Here is a 23,731-nt window from a genome sequence, read left to right on the forward strand (position 1 = left end):
AGGAAAAAAAAAAAAAAAAAAAGGCTCATTTATTTTATTTGTTTTTTGGTTGGATTAATATTGATAACAATTGTTGTAGCATCTACAAAAAGAAAGTCAGCAACTGTAAACTGACTTAAATTTCTAACTTCTTTTTTTACAAGTATAACAAACACTGTAAAAACAAATCAGCCATCAGCTAAAACAACTGCAAAATGAATTGATGTAGATGGATGGACTGTAAACACTAAATTCTACAATCAGCATTAGAACCAGAGGTTATTTCCAAGCTGAAACAATTATAAAATCAAATTTATCAAAAGAGCATTTAAAAAGGGAATATTTTACCCTAAAATTGCTAACTTGCTAACAATCCAGAATTTTTGCTTTGCTTGTCTATGACTTCATGTGTGATGCAAATCAGATACAGTACAACAGTAATGGTGGTTTGGAGTGTTGTGTGGAATTTCTCCTCACACTACATCCATACCCAGCCCTCGAGCTACAGCAGTCAGTGCTCTCACTGCCCCCGACTCTGTCCCAGAGTCTGCAGTGTTCCCTTGATCCCCAGTCGCCGTGTTCAGTATACAATACGCTGGTGCTCTGTCCTTTACTGCACCATCATCTTCATTCACAAGCATGGTCATTGAAGAGGAGGAGGAGGAGGAGGATGAAGCAGAGGGGTAAGGAGACGCTGTAGGAACATCATTCATGCTCTCGGTTTGTAGCGCTGGTCTCTTAGTCTGAGCACTAGAGCCTGAAAGCTTGCGAGGAGTGCGTTTCTCTGCCATGTTCTTTATCAACTCTTCTGTTACCTCAACAGTCTCGAAGCGAACCATGTTCAGGCGCAGGTAGCCGTCCTCATCTTCTTTATACCTGATCATCAGAGAGAAATTATTAGTCAGCTGGAGTACAAAATTACAAAATCAGACTTATTACTACATAAACAGTACACAATGTGAAGTGTTTTATTTTTATTCTAAAGTGATGTACTAAAAGTCAGCTAGTGGACCATGGTCCAGATGCAGACCCTGCAAAGTATTTCAGTGGTGAAACCCAATAAATAAAACTCCACCACACCTCCTAACACCATACTGTATCAGAGCTGATGAACACTTGAAAAAAAATGGCCACAATACAGGAACCCTAGGTTTTGTGTTTTGTTTTTTTAAATATGAGGTCAGCTTGGTTTCTCTGTTGCATCTTGTCTAATCTGCTTATCATCTAACATGTCTGTCAATTATTTAGCTGAAGACAACTCATCAGACCAAACAGAGTAGCTACAGTGCTGTGACACTGCCTGACCAGAAAGCGAGAGGGGGAAAAGAAGAAAAAAAAAAAAAAAAATCACGTGCACTAATTTTGTTAACCACGTTTAGCTTTAATTATGGTGCACATTCACCATAGCATTGTTTCTACAACCTTGTGCAACAGCACATTTATTTTCATCCATTTTTCACAGAGATCTTTTACTGATTATAGAGTGGTTTGATTCTCCCACCAAGTCTTCTCCAGCACATCCCAAAGACTTTCAATGGGGTTGGGACTCTGTGGTGGCAAGTGTGTGTGAATCCTCATACTACCTGAACCACTCTTTCACAATTTGAGCCTGATGAGTCCTGGAATTACTGTCCTGGAATATTCCTGATCCATCATTCCACTGATGATTCGGTACATTCAGGTCATCAGCTGACATCACTTTATTACCACATTGTTGTTGAGCCTCAACCCGATCAACTGAAGCAACCCCAGATCATAACACTGCCTCCAAAACGCTTGTACGGTGGCCACTATGCATTATGGATGCATCACTTCATGTGCTTCCCATTGACCCTGACACACCCATCACTCAGGAAGAGAGTAAATCTGGATTCAGACCACATTACCTTTTTCCGTTGCTCTGGAGTCTGATCTTTATGTTCCCTAGCAAATTGAAGCCTTTTCTTCTGATTAGCCTCACAAACAAGTGGATTTCTTATGGCCATACAGCTGTTTAATCCCAATCCTGTGAGGTCTTGTCACATTGTGCATGTGGAAACTCTCTCTATTAAACATATCTGTGAGTTCTACTGTCAATTTTTTACAATTCGACTTTAAGCATCCAAGTGACCTCCAATCATAGTCAGTTAGGATTTTTTTTTTTTTCAAACCATGCTTCTTCTGTGAAGTTCACGGTTCACCACTAACTTTCAGGGTTTTTTTTTTAAAAATGTGTGTTGGACAGTTCTTAACCCAATTCCAGTCATTTCAGCAATTTCTTCAGGTGTTTTCTTTACTTGATGCAGGCTAATAATGTGATATTTCTGAAACACAGTAACATCTTTTCCACAGCCAGGGGATACACCTTCTGACGTGGTTGTTTAAGAAATGAGAAGCTACTCACTGCATCAGTTAGGCTTAAAAGAACTGTTGCCAGCTGAAATGTATATTAAGTCACTGCAGCAATTATCCAGTACTTAATTGGATAAGTATTAATACTTAAGTACTTAAATATTTGCTTATTTAAATCCAAATGGCAACATGTATCAAGACATCTGATTATCTTGTTACAGTGGCATATATTACACACACAATGATTGACTGGGTAACTGCATCAATGAGCAGGTGTGCAAGTGTATTTGTGCACACAAGTGTTCTCTCTCTCCCTCTGCGTGTGAGATCTATATCACACACCCTCTCCATGATTATAGGCACCAAGCATATTTTTATATATATATATATATATATATATATATATATATATATATATATATATATATATATATATATATATATATCTTTTGGTAAAGTAGCTTCATCTTACACTTAAAAAAAATGAGAAAAATCTAACCTTTCACTGAAAAACATACTCAGGGAAAAACAAATCCCATCAAGAAATAATTATTTTCAACAAAAACCATGTGCCACTATTATTTCAGACCTAATAAATAAATTGTATCCCTTATCAATTAGTTCAAAGTCTTAATTTTTCTGTAAAGCTGCTTTGCGACAATGTCTATTGTTAAAAGCACTACAAATAAACTGATGACTATCGGCACACCTGCATTTAATACTTTGGGCAACTTTCCTTCAGCAATAAAACAGCACCAAGTCTTCTCTTATACGGCTGGAGATACAGAGCAGGGCATCTGAGACCATTCCTCTTTACACAATCTCTCCAGATCATCCAGGGTCCTCGGCCTCCTCTTCAGCTCACCCCACAGGTTTCAATGGGGTTAAGGTCAGGGGACTGAGATGGCCATGGCAGAAGCTTGAGTCTGTGGTCAGAGAACCATTTTTGTGTTGATTTGGACACATGCTTCAGATCATTGTCATCAAGTGATGACCCAGTTTTAGTTTCCTGGCAGAGGAGCCAGATTCTGATTTAAAATGCCCTGGTATTTCATGGAGTCCATGATGTCATTTACCCTCACAAGGTTTCCAGGGCCTTTGGAGGAAAAACAGCCCCACATCACAGAACTTTCATCATATTTTACAGTTGGGATCAGGTTCTTGGGCAGCATGGTGGTGTAGTGGTTAGCGCTGTTGCCTCACAGCAAGAAGGTCTGGGTTCGAGCCCCATGGCCGGCGAGGGCCTTTCTGTGTGGAGTTTGCATGTTCTCCCCGTGTCCACGTGGGTTTCCACCAGGTGCTCCGGTTTCTCCCACAGTCCAAAGACATGCAGGTTAGGTTAACTGGTGACTCTAAATTGACCGTAGGTGTGAATGTGAGTGTGAATGGTTGTCTGTGTCTATGGCTACGTTTACACTAGACCGTATCTGTCTCGTTTTCTTCGCGGACGCACTGTCCGTTTACATTAACCCCCCTGAAAAAGCGGGGAAACGGGAATCCGCCAGCGTCCACGTATTCAATCTAGATCGTATCAGCTCCGGTGCTGTGTAAACATTGAGAATACGCGAATACGCTGTGCTGAGCTCTAGCTGGCGTCTCATTGGACAACGTCACTGTGACATCCACCTTCCTGATTCGCTGGCGTTGGTCATGTGACGCGACTGCTGAAAAACGGCGCAGACTTCCGCCTTGTATCACCTTTCATTAAAGAGTATAAAAGTATGAAAATACTGCAAATACTGATGCAAATACTGCCCATTGTGTAGTTATGATTGTCTTTAGGCTTGCCATCCTTCCACTTGCAAGTAATAAGTGATCTGCGCTGGGATCTCACACACAGCGGCTCAGTCCCGAATCGTGGCTTGTTCACTTCACTCGCGCGCTCTGTGAGCTGCGCAGGGCCGGAGTGCACACCCTCCAGAGGGCACTCGCTGTTCAGGGCGGAGTGATTTGGAGCGCAGGATGCCTGCGGAGCCGAGCGTATCCGCGTATTGGTGTTGCTGTGTGCACGGCTAACGGTTTTAGTGTCAACGCGAATCGTTTTAAGAACGTTAATCTGATGATCCGCTGATTCGACGTAATGTAAACGTAGCCTATGTGTCAGCCCTGTGATGACCTGGCGACTTGTCCAGGGTGTACCCTGCCTTTCGCCCGTAGTCAGCTGGGATAGGCTCCAGCTTGCCTGCGACCCTGTAGAACAGGATAAAGCGGCTAGAGATAATGAGATGAGATCAGGTTCTTTTCATTATATCCATCCTTTTTACACCAAACCCACCTTGAGTGTTTATTGCCAAAAAGCTCCATTTTTGTTTCATCAGACCATAAAACACAGTTTCAGTCAAAGTTGTAGTAGTGTTTTGCAAACTTCAGATGCTCACGTTTGTAGTTCACGGACAGAAAAGGATTTTTTTCCTGGCATCTTCCAAATAATCTGTTGGTATGGAGGTGGCATTTGATGGTGGTTTTGGAGACTTAGAAACCCTAAGACTTGACTTTTTCTTGTAATTCACCATCAACAATCCTTGGGGATTTTTTTTGCCTCTCTTACCCTCCTCCTCACTGTACGTCAGGGCAAAATAAACTTGGGTGCTCTTCCAGGCAAGTTTTAACAGTTCCAGTTGATGTCCACTTTTTTATTATTGCCCCGACAGTAGAAATGGGCATTTTCAGGTAAAGAGCTTTTAAAAAAAAAAAAACCCACAGTCAGTCAATCGGAGACGTGGACCTACCATCTGGTCGGGACTGCTTACACTTTGACCTACTCTGCAAACTCAGCCAAGATGGCAGATTTCAATGCAACCAAATTTAGGCTTCAAAACCATATAAATGGAGTCAATAGTGCCATGATGTCTACTCATATACAGCCATTGAAATAGAGACATTAATTCAGAAAGGGCAGAGTTTTAATTTTAGAAATCGTGGACATGACTTGTTAAAATTAAACAACGAAAACTGCATATTTAAATGTGAATAGAAGTATGCGTTCATGCTCACTGCATCACTTTCAAAGCGGATGTGTCTCATCTGTCCAGAGTGTGTGGGGCTTGTGTGATGTGCCACTACAAAAAAAACAGCCACTTCAAGTTCATTTGTGGCTGTAAATAAGGCAATCATTAATGGTTAAGCATTAAAAGGTAAAGGTTGTCACCATTCAGTCAGGTTAGTTACTTATGTGCACCTTTATAAGCAAAAAAAATGTAACTGAACCATCACAAATTCGTTGAATACCACACAATAAGCTGAGGCAAATCACAATCACGTGCAGCATACCTGAAGCGGGAGTGTCCCGATGGCCATTTGAGCTGATGCTTCTTTCTCAGGTGAAGGGTCAGGGTGTAACACCATGAAAAGTTCTTGTCACACAGATGACATTTATACCTGGACACCGTGTTCCCTTCCTGGAACAGAAATAACATGCCACTTATAAAGACTGGTATGAGAAATGGAAGAAAACTGACATGCGAGCTTATGGCGCCCCCTGTTGGCTGACCTCGTGTACTCTCTTATAATGCTGCTTCATGGTGTGAGCCATGCGAGAAGAGTAACCACAGCCCTCTACTGTGCAGTGGTAAGCTGCTCCTTCATTGTGGGTCTCCATATGCTTCCGTAAATCATGCTGATTCTTGAAGCTGAAGAACAAAAGTAAATTTTTTCACTCCAGTCCCGTTCTTTTTATAATTTTACAGAATAAGAAAGAAAGGAGGTGAAAATAAGTTGAACATAATTTGCTACCTGCTCTCACAGAAGTCGCAGGCGAACGGGCGCTCGTCACAGTGGCGGAATTTGATGTGTATCTTCAGGGTGGAGAGAGATGTACAGGTCATGTCACACAGTGGGCACTTTATGTGATTCACTGGACGGGAAAAAAAAAAAAGATAAAGGACAAAGGTTCATACAAGGAATGCCCATATAAATACTTTTTATTTTTAATTTCACTGAAATGGTTTAATACAGTGGTTCTCATTTCTGGTCCTGCTCTGTAAAATTTAGTATTTTCACCTATTATTAGTCATACAGTCAACATTTACATATGATTACACAACATTTCTGCAATAACAAGGAGAGAATAACATCAGGAGATCATTACGTACCTAGTTTTGTATACATTTGATAACTTATTGCATGCTGACTTGCCATGTTCAATCAGGTGGCTGGAAGCACCATTGTTTCATCTCAAGTTTGATGATACCATATTTCTACCAAAGACATCCCCAAAACACCATAACCCCCCCATATCCTATTACTTGAATCACTAAGAAATAATACAAAACGTTCTAAACTGAGGATTAACACGCCCTGGGAACACACCATGCTGCCGAACGTGGTCTCTCAGCAGTCTCTCATTAGCAAAGCCTTTGTCACAATGGGCACATGTAAGAGAATCTGAAACAGATCAAAGTTATTGTACAACCAGACCATTAATATGAAAACATACAAAATGGAAAAAAAATTAGTGGATTTCACAACAACTTGTGTTCATGATTCAGATAAATAACTTCAAACTTTAATAAAACTCATCTATAGCACTGAGAACCTGTCCCAGCCCACCATACTACACTGTAATATGGAGTTATAATCATTATAGTTAGAAAATCTTAGTACTGGGTCATTCCATGCCAAATCAACAAATATCTGACAAGTTTATGCTCGACCATCTCAGATTTCAATGAAATTTGGAGGGCTCAGAGATACTATTAAAAGAAGTTAATCCCCAAAATTTGAGCTTCCTATCTCCAACGGTTTCAGAGATACAGGCATTTGAATTTTTCGATTTTTTTTGCATTTTGCTCAAAACATACATATTTCAAAGTGTAATATAATCTTTATTATGCAAGATAGAAACCTAAAATTTTGCACAGAGACTCAATGTCTTGTACTACAAGCTTCAACTTAGAATTTCAAATGGTCATTGTATATTAGATGGTGATTTTAACAAGGAAATTAAAAAGACAAATTTGCATTTTTAATTCATTCTGGAAGCTTGCCTGTGGCAGTAATGCTTAAACTAAGAATGTTATTCAAATCTACACAGAAATATCTACTAGTTTCAGTTTTACCAAGTCTCCACTATTCCTAGTTTGTCTGTAATAGGGTTTTGAAATTCACCGATTTCTAAAACATGCCATTTTCAGTAGCATGGATTCCAATGTGGGATAGCAGTTAGGAACTTGTAAATTTTTTTCAGTAATCTCCTAGACCCATATTTTATATTTCCAAGTTTTTGTTCTGTGTCTCTCAAGTATTTCTGAGCTACAGGCGTTTAAAAAATCCATTTATTCCAAATTCGAATTTGATATTATTTCCATTTTATTGATGATTAAGGACTGATAAATACAACTAAATGATTTGTATAGATAAGGAAACATTTTACTTTTCATGTCACAGAAATATGGTTTTAAAAATATTATTTTGAAATAAGCTAAATAATATATGAACATTTCATATTTTTCAGTAAATATATATAAACTAAAGAAGTCAGTCATTTTTCATATAAATCACTTAACTTAATTTCTGTTGTATGTTAGTTTATGGCAGTCAGAATCTTTCTTTAATCTAATTCCTATAGAACAGGGAGGAAGTTCAGCCATTTCTAGATGTCTAAGAACAAACTCGTTTATACTGATCTCAAATTGAAAGCAACTACAATTAAATTCCCTAGTCAACTATTCAAAATATCCAATCCTTGCAAAGAAACACATTCAGTTAATAACATTGGTAAATTTTTTCAGTGCTCTGTATTACAATGCATTTAATATAATCCAAGCAATATAAATGTTATCTGAACAAGTATGCAGTTTACAGACTCTAAAACTATAAGATATGAGCCACCTGTTCTGATATCAAAGGTCACCTATTGTGCTGTGTTGATATTGATAAGGCTGGCTGTTGACTGGTACACAATAGCTGGTCATTGATTGCTAATGTTACACAGTCTTAGGTTAAAAATCAATTTACAAATAATTAAATACTGAGCATTAATTGAAATTTTTATTTAAAATTGAGGAAGAAACATGTCTCCTAACCTACTTGAGCTTTATTGAAGCATTTATTAACCCTCAAATATCAGTTATATGAAAATATATCAAAAATTCGAATTTGGTGAAAATGGATTTTTTTAAACCCCTGTAGTTTAAAAAAATACTTGAGAGACACAGAACAAAAATTTGGAAATATAAAATATGGGTCTTGGGGATTACTGAAAAAAAAATTTACAAGTTCCTAACTGCTATCCCACATTGGATTTCTTGCTACTGAAAATGGCATGTTTTAGAAATCGGCGAATTTCAAAACCCTATTACAGACAAACTAGGAATAGTGGAGACTTGGTAAAACTGAAATTGGTAGATATTTCTGTGTAGATTTGAATAGCATTCTTAGTTTAAGCATTACTGCCACAGGCAAGCTTCCAGAATGAGTTAAAAATGCAAAAAATGCAAATTTGTCTTTTTAATTTCCTTGTTAAAATCACCATCTAATATACAATGACCATTGAAATTGAGTCTCTGTGCAAAATTTTAGGTTTCTATCTTGCATAATAAAGATTATATTGCACTTTGAAATATGTATGTTTTGAGCAAAAAACAAAAAAATCGAAAAATTCAAATGCCTGTATCTCTGAAACTATTGGTGATAGGAAGCTCAAGTTTTGGGGATTAACTTCTTTTAATAGCATCTCTGAGCCCTCCAAATTTCATTGAAATCTGAGATGGTCGAGCATAACCTCTTGTTGATTTGGCATGGAATGACCCTACTTTTACATTCATTTTAACATTTCATGTTCAGTTGAAACATCATTTTCCATGAAGAACCCATTTAACAGTTATTCCCCGAAATCGAGTCGTACATGAGCTGATAGCTAATGAGGCGCGTAGCACTGAGTTGTCTATAAGCCATGTATGATGAGATTGAGTGAAATAACTTTTATTCTATCCACATTCACTGGATTTTGAGAAAAAGAGCATGTGTTATTTTTATCTAATTCAATAAATAAAAACTTTACGCAAAACGTCTGACAAAATAATTTTTGCTTAGTCAGACTTCTTAAAAATCTATTTCTGCACGAACTGACTTTTGTGTTGTTTTTTGTAACAAGTGCCATCTTGCCGAGGTATAGAATACCTTTAGACATTCAATTCTTCCTTGGATATTTCAGTTATACAATTTTCAAACTTCTCAAGCTTTTGAACCAGTCTTATTTTAAAAAAAAGGAAACAAATTTTAATGCTTAAAGATGAAGAATGTAAACAAACCGGCAAAATGACAGTAGCAATTTGTGAAAAACGGGATAACGGGGGGGGGGGGGGGGGGGGGGGGGGGTCAACAAATACTTTTATTCCATATTTTGTTGCTTTTTTTTTGTATTTTTATTTTCGAGTAGAGTTTTTATTTTGTCCTCAGTCGGTTCAGCAACACACTCCGCCATTTTGTTTTTCTCTACTCACAGTATATAAGCAGATATCCTAGTAGTAGAGTAGCCAATCAGATTGCTCATATCCAGTGAATGTGAATAGAATAATACAGATTAGTTAAAATGTACACTTTCTGTACACAACATTTTCAGCTGGATAAAATCTTTGGGAGTATTCCACAAGTCACATGTACAACATTGAATTTCCTGAAGATCATGTAAAGGAGAAAAGTAATCCCTCTTTTTTTCTTTATTTTAACTTATATTTTGAAATTGATGAGCTGACTTTGAAAGGATAGGCCTGTTACTCAGACTGTCACTTTCAACCCTGTTATTTGTTTAAGAGCAAAGTGCAGCAATTGGCAGCAAAGAAACTTTATAAAATTATATATTGTTGCCTGAGATGGGATAAGACCTTACTGGATTGGTTAAATGCATGTTTTCTTAAAAGCAATGGTGAAAAAAAAAAAAAAGAAGTTAATTTGGAAGCATTACATGGCACGCATTCATGAAATCTCCTGTACACTTGTAATTACTGACCTTCTGGCTCAGCCTGTCTCTGAATGTGATCGAAGAACTTTGTGTTGCTGGAGAACATGCAGCCACAGGTTGGACAGGCCACCAGACGCTCCTGTGTGTGACTGCGCAGGTGCTCACGCAACCGATACTTGATCTTAAAGAAGGCATCACAGCCTGGAGTGTACCAAACTTCAGTTAACGTCTAACAAGGCAAATATAATAAAATAACATTAGCCATGGTTACCGCTCAGCAACATGCACATTACCTTTCCAGCTGCAGAAGAGAGCCTGCTGTTGATCAGGGAGTGGCTGTAACTCGGTGCAGTGTGCATGCATGTCCACATGGCGGTAAAACCACTCTGGATTGTTAAACGAACTCTGCCGAAGGAGAAAACAACCCATTTGCTTGAGTAGGCGCCCACCTTTACTGTTTATCCCGTTTCAGAACTCTTAATGAAAAGGATAAATACGTAAGTGTACAGGTGTTGAAGAAGTTAGCTCATACTAACATCACAGTGTTCCCATTGACACACAAATCCTTCAGAGATGTCTGTGACCAGGTTGTTACTATGCAAATCCTGAGTACAGCTGGGCAGCTCAGGATGGGACTGGAGCAACTGAGTCCCAATGAACTTCAGTTTGCTGTGGAAGTTATGGAAGTGTGCATGGGCAATGAGCTCATTAGGACTTCCCATAGCCAGGAACTCACAACCCTGCCAGAGACACTGATAATCATCTGAAAGCGAGAGAAGGGAAAATTAAATAAATAAATAAATAAAGAAAGAAAGAAATCATCATGCAGCACCGTCACACTGAAAGCAAAAAGGAGGAAATGTGTCCTGAGATTTCTCTGGCCAAGAGTTTTAACTTCTTAGCAGAAATGGAAATGCAGGACACAGTGGGACCAGAGGGTTTGTAATATTGCTTTGCTTTTTGTTTAGGATCGCAAATGAAAAACTAAACTTTTTGCAAGTAGCTTGCTATTCCAGTAGTTTGGAATTGGTAGTGTTGCACTGCTGAGAACACGTCATACACGTGCAATAATAAGACTCAGATAGCTAGTGCAGACATATTAAGTAAGGGATCATGCACAGTGAGCCGGTCATTATTGCAAAATAAACTCCAACAGGGTGATGGTGATGTTGAATCTCCCTGAAGGGTTTTATTTTGCAATAAATGACCAGCTCACTGGACTTTACCCCACTTATTACACAACTACTTAAAAAAAAATCAATAATTTCACACAAAATATTGATTTAAAAATTGATTTTAAAATAACATGGTCCATACAGTCTGTAGAATGCCGTAAGTGACCAATCAGACCAATCAGCCAGCCAATATTATTTAAATAGCAGGAATACGTGATTTCACTGTAGGCAGAAGTAACACAGCTCTAATGCAATGAGAAAAAACAAGAGATCCAAAATGGGAGTTATGTGATTAACTGTACAAATAGATTGAACTAGAAATCAGAGCTCTCTTTTGACAGACTGCTGAAAGTTAAAGAAAAGCAAAGGAAAATGGAAGTAATACGTGTTCATAAAAGTTAATTAATAAAAAGGCCCATTTGTTAACTTTTTTCATTTTTAATAAAAGGAATATTTTTGTTAAAAGGAATAATGTGTTAGTATTTTACTCCAACCTTTGCAAATATGGGTTGGTTTTTATGGGTTGCAAATATTATTGGTTAAGAAAATAAATTTTTACATTTAACAAAAGGAATATTTAAGTTGATTAAGAATAGGAAAATAAATGTTGCGTTTTTTGGTAATAAAATTCTTAATTTAATATTTTTTCAAAAATATCATGGGGAAATCTAATCATGAACCAAATATCATGAATCAAATCAAATCATGAACTTCGTGAATTCATTACATGCTTAGCCATTGCTGTACAAAAAAAAAAAAAAATACTGGAGGTAATAACTTTAGTGCGTTGCTTCTTTTTTCACTGTTGGATGGCTGATAAGTTGCACATAGAAACAGATGGGCTACAATCAGTAATTGTATGCCAACACAGTGCCTCTATATGGTAGGTTTACCTATCAAGAAGCAGTTTATGTGGCATTTCTTAACTTTAAAGGACTTACCAAGCTCCTCCATGGTGTCCCCATCCCCAAGATGCTCCTTCAAATGTAAAGACATGTGATCACTCAGTTCCTCCATAGTCTGACCTTTAAAAGTACACGAGGCCCACTCGCATGTAATCACCATGTTGGAGAGAGTTCTGTTTTTTGCCATGATCACCTAAAAAGGCAGGAGATAACTTAGTAATGAAGCAACAACTCTAAGACTTTTCTAGGCATGGTACATTATATATAACCAAAAGTCTATGGACACCTGACCATCACCATGTCTACTTTTTCCCCTTCCAGATTTACTTCCTCTTTGCTGTTATAATAACCTCCATCTTCAGGGAATATTTTCTACTAGATTTGAGGATTCATTCTGATTCAGCCACAAGAACATTAGTGAGATCACTGGTGTAAGGTGAGGAGGCCTGGGGTGCAGTTACAGATCCAATTCATCACAAAGGTGTTCAGTGGGGTTAAGGTCAGGGCTCTGTGCAGGACACTCGAGTTCTTCCACTCCAGCCTTGCAAACCATGTGTTCATGGAGTCTGCTTTGTGCACAGGGACGCTGTCATACTGGAATGACTGGGCACCTTAGTTTCAGTGAAGGGAAACTGTAATCGTCCTACATACAAAGGCATTCTATACAATTGTGTTCTTTTCTACTTTGTGGCAACAGTTTAGGCAAGGCCCACATATGGGTGTGATGATCAGGTGTCAACTTTTGGTTATTGATTTTGTCCATCTGTACAAATAAGGCAAATATTAAAGTAAAACAGAAATGAATGGGATGCCAACCTACTGCATGGTACCATACACACACACACACACACACATTCACACTTGGGGAAATTTACTGCACCCAATCTATCTACTGGGATGTTTCAGAAGGCAACCAGAGAACCTGGAGGGAACCCACAGACAGAGGGAGAACGTGCACAGAAACTCCACACTCCAGGATCCTGGAGTTGTGAGGTGGGAACGCTACCGATGGCGACACCACATTCTAACCAAGTACAGAAATCAACGAAGGTCACCAGGTGATACCGGCACCTGATCCTGACACACTTCTACTGCTGTGGTTCTCTTTGCCCACCAAACATGCCCAATTCATCCTGATGCTCTACTTCTGCTTGGAGCTTTCAGCACCTCTGACTATGAGTCGACTGACCATCAGTCCAACCAATAACAGTTCAATATTCAGGACTTTTCTGATTATCAGAATCAGCAATTGAACTAGTTTCCTTGCTGACAAAATAACTTTATGCATGCATGCATGTTTAATTGGACTGCTTGAAAGGTGGATGACGCATCAAGCACAACCAACAAACACTTCTGTCGTCTGTCTTTATGCCCCACCTACAGTGCTATTAGATTGCTAGAAATGTGGACCATGTGTCGAGTAAATCCAATCAAACATGCTTTTTGGTATTTGTAAGAAACATGGGAATGAAGCAGCACCTGAATTCACTTCCAGTGAGAAGAAAGGTAAGAACACGTCAAGGTTGAAGAACTTACAGTAGGTGGAAAAATCACAATGGAGTCAGTCCCTTGTTCTCACACATGCAACCTGAGATGACAACATTTTTCACACCATTTTCATTCAAAGCACTTTATTTTTAAAATACTTCTTTCAGCTGCTTCCCTTCAGGTGAGCCACAGCAGGTCTGTTCTGCATATTTGATCTGGCATACAGTAGATGCCAGTAGTTTTACACCAGATGCCCTTCCTGATGCAACCCACCCTAATCTATCCAGGCTTGGGACCAGCACAAAGTATGCACTAGCTTTTACAACTCCAGTGGCTGGGTATTTTACCTACAGTAATCTACATGTCTGAACTGTGGGGGAAACCAGAGAACACAGAGAACACAGGGAGAACATGCAAACTCCACACAGAAAGGCCCTCGTTGGCCATGAGGTTCAAATCCATAACCTTCTTACTGCAAGGCAACAGTGCTAACCACTGCACCACCCAAAAGCAATTTGTTTTTAATAATGTTCCAATATTAAAACATTAAATGAACAATGTTGGCTGCACATAAGAGGTGAATTCTTGAAGTTTTTAATTTGCAAATATCAAATTGATTTGTATTGAATTGTAAATGTATTTGGGTATTGGTTATCTGTGTCCTTCATTACTATAATAATGTAACAAATCAGTATTGACCCAAAATTTTTATTTTATATAAATAAAATCTCATCTCATTATCTCTAGCCGCTTTATCCTTCTACAGGGTCGCAGGCAAGCTGGAGCCTATCCCAGCTGACTACGGGCAAAAGGTGGGGTACACCCTGGACAAGTCACCAGGTCATCACAGGGCTGACACATAGACACAGACAACCATTCACACTCACATTCACACCTACAGTCAATTTAGTGTCACCAGTTAACCTAACCTGCATGTCTTTGGACTGTGGGGGAAACCGGAGCACCTGGAGGAAACCCACGCGGACAACATGCAAACTCCACACAGATAGGCCCTCGCCGGCCACAGGGCTCGAACCCGGACCTTCTTGCTGTGAGGCGACAGTGCTAACCACTACACCACCGTGCCGCCCATATATATATATAAAAATAATACACTATATTGCCAAAAGTATTCGCTCACCTGCCTTGACTCACATATGAGCTTAAATGACATCCCATTCCTAATCCATAGGGTTCAATATGACGTCGGGCCACCCTTTGCAGCTAGAACAGCTTCAACTCTTCTGGGAAGGCTGTCCACAAGGTTTAGGAGTGTGTTTATGGGAATTTTTGACCATTCTTCCAGAAGCGCACTTGTGAGGTCACACACTGATGTTGGACGAGAAGGCCTGGCTCTCAGTCTCCGCTCTAATTCATCCCAAAGGTGTTCTATCGGGTTGAGGTCAGGACTCTGTGCAGGCCAGTCAAGTTCATCCACACCAGACTCTGCCATCCATGTCTTTATGGACCTTGCTTTGTGCACTGGTGCACAGTCATGTTGGAAGAGGAAGGGGCCGGCTCCAAACTGTAAAAACAGTCTGCATGCCTAGGTGCTTGATTTTATACACCTGTGGCCATGGAAGTGATTGGAACACCTGATTCCGATAATTTGGATGGGTGAGCAAATACTTTTGGCAATATAGTGTATAAATAACTCCTACGTCTGACTCACCTTCTACTGCTGTGGCTCCCCCTCCAGACATACCCGATTCATTCTGATGTTCTGCTTGGGGCTTTCTGCAGTTCTGACTCACCTTCTACTGCTGTGATGCTCCCATATCCAAGACGCTAAACATTTGCACTTCCCAAAAAGTGACCAAAAGGTCACAGGTTCGATTCCCTGGACCAGCAGGAATAGTTGAAGTGCCCTTGGCTTGAGCAAGGTACCTAACCCCAGGCTACTCCTGGTATCTGAGCTCTGTACGCTAAATGCCATTAATGTAATGTGTTCTTCTAAGGCATCTTATTCACAATATACTCATACTGAGCAATAATAATAATATATTCTTTGACAGATAAATTAAAAACGCCAGTGTTTTTCAGTTTACTGGCCGCAAATGTTAGTTCTGCTTTTAGTTCACTGCTAAAAGTCTAACAGCAGATATATGAGCTGACGAGACAGATTAAATACTTACCGTTACTGCGCTGTTGTTTAAAAAAATTAAATTAAAAAAAATACGAGCACAAATATCTAAAATATTGTTCTACTGCACAAAACGAACAGGGCAACTCAAATCTTATGTACAGTCACACATCCCTTAAAACTGAGATTGGGCGCGGGATAATGGCCGAATATCAATTGCTCCATATGTACATAAGTAGTGCACTATGTAGAGTATATATATGGCATTATTGTCTACCGCATGTAGTCCACTTATATAGACACTTGCGAGCGATTTGGGAAACGGATTGTTTTTTTCGGTCGCAGTTTGATTACGTCACCGGGTCAGAAAACAAAATAAGAGTCTTTCGTCTTCCGCTGATGTAAAGAGGAGACACTACAAACAGTAAGGTTTTACCTGGAGCTGGGCCTCAGTATCTCTATCTTGCGAGGTGTAATAAGTTCATACAGAAAAAGTACAGCATTTTTTAAACAACTAAATAATTTAAAGGCAAATTATACGCACACAGATCCCCAAATCTCAACCCTGGTCCTGCAGTCTACCCTGTCCTGCTCATGTTAGTGTTTTTACTACTCTAACACATCAATTTCAAGTCAAGAAGGGCAGTTAATTAGCTGAATCAGGTGTGTGAGAGCAGGGAAAATACTGTACACTAATATGCAGGACATGAGGTGCTCCAGGACCAGAGGAATCATGTCAATTTATTCGTATAGCACTTTTAACAGTAGACGTTGTCGCAAAGCAGCTTTGCAGAAATAAATAAAGACTTGAAACATCTCATCTCATTATATGAATTAATAATTTTATCCCCAATGAGCAAACCTGTGGTGATGGTGGACATGAGTAGGAAACCTTGAGAGGAACCAGACTCAAAAGGGAACCCATCCTCATTTGGGTGATAACATGATTATAAATAACTCGCTTCTATAACTGTGTACTATAGAGTCACAAAGTATAACTGTGAAACCAGGAAATTAATTATAGTTTTAACATGAAGTCTGTTTTGTTGAAGTTATCAACTGTTCACTGATGGAGACTTGAGTGGAAAACTGTTTATGACAACTGCTAACTAAAGTTATCGTGACAATTGTAGTCTTCAGCCATCATTGCAAAACTGTAAGTGTCCAGGGCATCTTCTAAGTGCATCTTTAGACTGTTCATATAGGGCCGTCCTTCACAGGAGCGGTATGATGAGACAAGCAGAAGTAGGACAGCAGAATGGATCAGGCAGGTCAGGAGAGCAAATATCCAGCGTCACTGATATCTCAGGACTGATATGTAACTCGACAGAGAAGGAGAGGGACCCTGATGTGTTTTAGCACTTCATCCATTTTCTTACTTACAGTACCTGTCTAGGCCGTTTTAGTAAGTGGGTCTGTCTCAGAAACTGGGTACTGTGGGGGTACCCCACTAAATATATTCACAGTCAATAAACTATACGGTTTTGAATGGTGATGTTGGTTTTAATTTGAAATAAAATGATGAAAGAAGGGCGGTGGTGTAGTGGTTAGCGCTGTTGCCTCACAGCAAGAAGGTCTGGGTTTGAGCCCCGGGGCCGGCGAGGGCCTTTCTGTGTGGAGTTTGCATGTTCTCCACGTGTCCGCGTGGGTTTCCTCCGGGTGCTCCGGTTTCCCCCACAGTCCAAAGACATGCAGGTTAGGTTAACTGGTGACTCTAAATTGACCGTAGGTGTGAATGTGAGTGTGAATGGTTGTCTGTGTCTATGTGTCAGCCCTGTGATGACCTGGCGACTTGTCCAGGGTGTACCCCGCCTTTCGCCCGTAGTCAGCTGGGATAGGCTCCAGCTTGCCTGCGACCCTGTAGAACAGGATAAAGTGGCTAGAGATAATGAGATGAGATGAGATGTTCTATATCACAGGGCCAGCACGGTGGTGTAGTGGTTAGCACTGTCGCCTCACAGCAAGAAGGGTTCAAGCCCAGCGGCCAACACCTCTGTGTGGAGTTTGTATGTTCTCCCCGTGTCCGCGTGGGTTTCCTCCAGGTGCTCCGGTTTCCCCCACAGTCCAAAGGCATGCAGGTTAGGCTAATTGACGGCTCTAAATTGCCCATGGGTGTGAATGTGAGTGTGAATGGTTGTCTGTGTGTTGGCCCTGCAATGACCTGGCGACTTGTCCAGGGTGTACCCCGCCTCTTGCCCATAGTCAGCTGGGATAGGCTCCAGCTTGCCTGCGACCCTGTAGGACAGGATAAGCGGCTACAGATGATGGATGGATGTTCTAGATCACTGACTAAATGTTTCATATTAGAAGTGGTTCCAAGTAAAAACCTTTTTGGAACTTAATTGAGGAACAAAACACAGCATAGCATGCTGCTATAGGAAAATTATTAACAACAGGGTGGTGTGATGTTGCCTGATGTGAAACAGTGTTACTGTTACCACCTTGAATTTTATTTTACTATGACAGAGAGTCCCTACATATTATATTATTCTTGTACCACAGCAGTTTGCCAACAGTAACAGTTTTTTATTTACAACCCCGATTCCAAAAAAGTTGGGACAAAGTACAAATTGTAAATAAAAACGGAATGCAATAATTTACAAATCTCAAAAACTGATATTGTATTCACAATAGAACATAGACAACATATCAAATGTCAAAAGTGAGACATTTTGAAATTTCATGCCAAATATTGGCTCATTTGAAATTTCATGACAGCAACACATCTCAAAAAAGTTGGGACGGGGCAATAAGAGGCTGGAAAAGTTAAAGGTACAAAAAAGGAACAGCTGGAGGACCAAATTGCAACTCATTAGGTCAATTGGCAATAGGTCATTAACATGACTGGGTATAAAAAGAGCATCTTGGAGTGGCAGCGGCTCTCAGAAGTAAAGATGGGAAGAGGATCACCAATCCCCCTAATTCTGCGCCGACAAATAGTGCAGCAATATCAGAAAGGAGTTCAACAGTGTAAAATTGCAAAGAGTTTGAACATATCATCATCTACAGTGCATAATATCATCAAAAGATTCAGAGAATCTGGAAGAATCTCTGTGCGTAAGGGTCAAGGCCGGAAAACCATACTGGGTGCCCGTGATCTTCGGGCCCTTAGACGGCACTGCATCACATACAGGCATGCTTCTGTATTGGAAATCACAAAATGGGCTCAGGAATATTTCCAGAGAACATTATCTGTGAACACAATTCACCGTGCCATCCGCTGTTGCCAGCTAAAACTCTATAGTTCAAAGAAGAAGCCGTATCTAAACATGATCCAGAAGCGCAGACGTCTTCTCTGGGCCAAAGCTCATTTAAAATGGACTGTGGCAAAGTGGAAAACTGTTCTGTGGTCAGACGAATCAAAATTTGAAGTTCTTTATGGAAATCAGGGACGCCATGTCATTCGGACTAAAGAGGAGAAGGACGACCCAAGTTGTTATCAGCGCTCAGTTCAGAAGCCTGCAGCTCTGATGGTATGGGGTTGCATTAGTGCATGTGGCATGGGCAGCTTACACATCTGGAAAGACACCATCAATGCTGCAGGGCTTTCCACAAGCGCCGGCTGCCGGCCATACAGCTGACTACACAATTAAGTCCAGCCGGCTACTTAATGACTATTATTTTTGTAGCCCACAGGCTCTAAATATTAATTTTCGATTTTAATAAAATTCAATGTTTATCTAACAGACTAACAATAATGTCAAACTGAACCGCACTCATTTAAGTTGTGATTCGCACTGTTTGTACCGATAATAACCACAAATTCCCCGCCGACTTCGTTGATCAAGGGAGAGTAACTCATCCGCAGCCCCGACATGCGGTGTGTGCGCGTGCACTCGGCGGAGGCAGTAGTGTGTCGGGGCCGTCGGAGGGAACAGAAGCAGAGATGACGCTTATTTTGTCTCCAGTAAACCAGTCTTCTCTCATTCAATTACGTGCTGGCATCAAAAGACACCGTTGGTTGTAAATGAAACCAAACTGAGTCGTTGGAGTGTATTTTCATACACAAATGGAGAAATGTTCGCTGAGTGTTTAATTGTGTAGCCACCACTGCAGACCGTTGTCGTTGTTAATTCATAGCATGCTCAGTTGCGTGAATGTGTCCTGCACCGAAAATAAGAGATTTACAAGCCAGGAACGCCTCATGATGCAATATGTGAGCTTGTATACCCTATTACTGGTTATTTTCGGTGCGCAAATCAGTTTACATTGGTGCATTAGCGTCTGGCATACACTAATGAATAAAAAAGATGCAATATGTTGTAGTAATAATAATAATAATAATAGAGCAAATGTCTGAGAAATTAATATAGCTTGTCTATTATGCAGGCATACTTAGGCTAATAATATGAACGGTTTTTGAATAATGCTCTCCTGCTTTGAATGTTCATGTTCATTGTTTATTCCTGCCCATAGGTGTGGGAAAGATGCCACCTAAAAGAAAACTTAATCAGCAGACTCTGGAAGGCTTCTTAAAGAAGAGAAGTGGTGGTCAGTTGAAGTGCTTCAGAATAGTATTAAGATTCAGATTCAGATTCATTTATTCATCCCAAAAGGGACATTCATTGTTGCCATTTTTTTTTCAGATTATTTATTTCAATTGTAGCACTTATACCATAATTAATGTAGGCCTACATGTGTTATATTGTTACTGCTGCAGTATGTGATTTAGTAAATACTGCAGAGTATTTTTTTTTTGGGGGGGGGGCTTTTTTCACCTTTATTATTGGATAGGATAGTGTAGAGACAGGAAATGAGCGGGGGAGAGAGACGGGGAGGGATCGGGAAATGACCTCGGGCCGGAATCGAACCCGAGTCCCTGGATTTATGGTATGGCGCCTTATCCACCTGAGCCACGACGCCCCCTACTGCAGAGTATTTTTATTTGTACATTTTCGGTTATATTTTTGTTGCTCTGACTGTTCTTCAGCAGGTTATAATGACCTGCAACCTCAGTTTGTCAGTTGAACGCAAGAAAAGAAAGATTTACTGCCATTTTACTTTGTATTTGAGTAAAGTGAATAAATAAATGGTCTGTGGAAAATACATTTAATCCTGGGAACTGTATGCACAGGAGTTTTTTGTGTTTACTCCTCCCCCCCGGGCTGGCCACTTATTTGTCATGGCTGGCTAGTATGAGCCTTAGTGGAAAGCCCTGTGCTGAAAGGTATATCCAGGTTCTAGAGCAACATATGCTCCCATCCAGACGACGTCTCTTTCAGGGAAGACCTTGCATTTTCCAACATGACAATGCCAAACCACATACTGCATCAATTACAGCATCATGGCTGCGTAGAAGAAGGGTCCGGGTACTGAACTGGCCAGCCTGCAGTCCAGATCTTTCACCCATAGAAAACATTTGGCGCATCATAAAACGGAAGATACGACAAAAAAGACCTCAGACAGTTGAGCAACTAGAATCCTACATTAGACAAGAATGGGTTAACATTCCTATCCCTAAACTTGAGCAACTTGTCTCCTCAGTCCCCAGATGTTTACAGACTGTTGTAAAGAGAAAAGGGGATGTCTCACAATGGTAAACATGGCCTTGTCCCAACTTTTTTGAGATGTGTTGTTGTCATGAAATTTAAAATCACCTAATTTTTCTCTTTAAATAATACATTTTCTCAGTTTAAACATTTGATGTGTCATCTATGTTCTATTCTGAATAAAATATGGAATTTTGAAACTTCCACATCACTGCATTCCGTTTTTATTTACGATTTGTACTTTGTCCCAACTTTTTTGGAATCGGGGTTGTATTAAAGAAAAATTTTTTAATCCCTTTTGTCATGCTTAATGTTTAACATTTAATGTTTAATGGTTCATCTGCAAAGGTTAGATTTTGTTATCACTTCTGTTATAATAAACATTCTCTTCAACACCTGCTTCTCTTTTCTCTATTTCTTGAAATTAATAAAACAAAACCACAGCTGGTTTCTGAACAACCACAAAGCCATCCACACTAAAGACTTTCCTCTGTTACAAAACACTGACCCTGAAGACTTCTAAAAGTAGGCCTACTTTTAAAAATTCTTTCACAGAAAGCTTCATCATATTAAAAATGACATTTTTTTAAAATATCACCAGTTTCTTGTTTCTCTATCTCAACACATTTTTAATATCAGTTAACGTGGTGCATCCTCCATAGAAATCTCTAAGTGGGTTGTTGACATGACATAGCAATTATGCTGTCCAACGATCTAAAATGTATTTTAATTCATTCTTTCAAAATTTAAAATGTTGTAAATGGTTAAACTTCTATCTATTTAATAAAACAAAGTAACTTTAAGAAATCCATACTTAAAATAAAAAACTAAAAAATTGAGCGAAACATTGAAATTGTCCTATGGTGTGACTGTCCCAAGCTCAATTTAACAGGTAGTAACTTAAATAATTAAATAATAAGAAGGTCAGGCCTTTCTATAAAAACCCTGGCATAATTGTGAAAGTGTCTATTTTAGTAAGTGTTAATGCATTTTTCTATACATACTTTTCAAAAAATGTAGGGATTTGTGAAATGTCACTAAAAACGACGTCCTATGGTGTAACACCGAATTCCTATTTTTACATGGGCAATTTCATAGACAACTATATCTTGTTGAAGCTCCGCCTTGAAATGTATGTTTCTGAAGACCCCAAAGAAGCCCATGACATGTTCACATGGTAAGTTTTTCTGTCAGACTTGATCAAATATTCAATAATGTTTTCACATCAGTGAAAGTGTTAAGTTTTGTTGTCCTTTGGTGTGACACCCTTAAATTACATTTTTTGATAAAAAATTGTGTTTTTATTAACCTTGTTGTGGAGAAATATGCAAATGTATTTCACTAAATGCTAATGGAGAACTAAGCTAGCAATGACAGGGGTTTCAACTGAAGCTAAATGCCAAATGTCCTTTGGTGTGACAGAAAATATCCTATGGTGTGACAGATTGGACTGTCACACCAAAGGACAAACTTGTCACACAAAAGGACTGCATCTCTGAGAATGTGCTTTGAAAACAAGTAATTTTAGTTAATTTATAGTTGAATTTTGTATTTATAGTTTATTTTATTTCTTCTTTTCACTGTTTATTGACCATTGGCATACAGGCATTGTTTTTATGGATATATGATGGATATTTGCTGTTGATTACAGAGACTGTCTAGTGTTCTTTAATTAAAAGCTTTATTGATGAGATTTCATAACAATATTGATGAATTGTGACCTTTTTTAGAACAGTAAGATTTGAGGGCGAGATGAGTGGGAGAGAAAGGACGAGAAAGTATAGAGACCGAATCAACAGTGATCCACAGAGAAGGGAGGCAATCCTTGCAGAGTGACGGAGAAAGTAAAGGAAACTATTGCAGCACAACACATGATTTACATACATTTTAGAATTCCTTCAGCACAGAGTTTTTGAGGTCATACTGAATGAAAACCAATCATAATGTGTTAGGACGGGCAGGTAATACAGGTCATGGCCTTATAATTATATCTCATAATGACTGTAATATTACGTGTTTTTCCCCAAAATAATGCTAAAACATTTTGCAATAATACAAATATGTGAGATATTAATAGGGATATCATGTTTGAACACAAGTTCCTGATTATTATCTGTTACATTAATATTAATCTACGTATTTTACAAATCTATTTTCTACTTTCTTTTAAAACAGATATCAACAAAGGAAGGCTGAAGGAAAACTGTGTGCCTTTGATATCAAATCAGTACCAAAAAGGAAGCAAGAACATTTGCGAAAGATATGGAAGGAATCCAAAAAAAGATGCAGAGCCAGGGAAGAAGCATTGAATGCTATTCTGGACACCACCCCACAGTCTCCTGAAAGCATACTGGTGGAGCCAGTGGTGGAACCAGAACGTC

At 39.3% G+C, this 23,731-nt stretch overlaps 1 protein-coding gene across 2 annotated transcripts; it reads right to left on the minus strand.

Annotated features, from left to right (window-relative positions):
- Window positions 1–41: 41 nt before the first annotated feature.
- zgc:112083 (uncharacterized protein LOC550461 homolog) lies at window positions 42–16,053 on the minus strand. Of its 2 annotated transcripts, none has more exons than XM_060943769.1 (10): window positions 15,533–15,883; window positions 12,327–12,483; window positions 10,747–10,973; window positions 10,504–10,615; window positions 10,259–10,411; window positions 6,619–6,693; window positions 6,043–6,163; window positions 5,801–5,939; window positions 5,581–5,708; window positions 42–855 (listed from the first exon to the last, which is right to left on the minus strand). In XM_060943769.1, exons 2-10 carry the CDS (start codon window positions 12,475–12,477, stop codon window positions 453–455), a joined length of 1,509 nt encoding a protein of 502 aa, XP_060799752.1. In that variant the 5' UTR covers window positions 12,478–12,483; window positions 15,533–15,883; the 3' UTR covers window positions 42–452. The 2 variants fall into 2 exon arrangements, with proteins under 2 accessions (XP_060799752.1, XP_060799751.1); XM_060943768.1 differs by lacking the exon at window positions 15,533–15,883 and adding an exon at window positions 15,914–16,053 and having other exon boundaries at window positions 43–855.
- Between the last annotated feature and the right edge of the window lie 7,678 nt (window positions 16,054–23,731).

This window comes from Neoarius graeffei, chromosome 17, assembly GCF_027579695.1.
Source record: "Neoarius graeffei isolate fNeoGra1 chromosome 17, fNeoGra1.pri, whole genome shotgun sequence".
Lineage (NCBI taxonomy): Eukaryota > Metazoa > Chordata > Actinopteri > Siluriformes > Ariidae > Neoarius > Neoarius graeffei.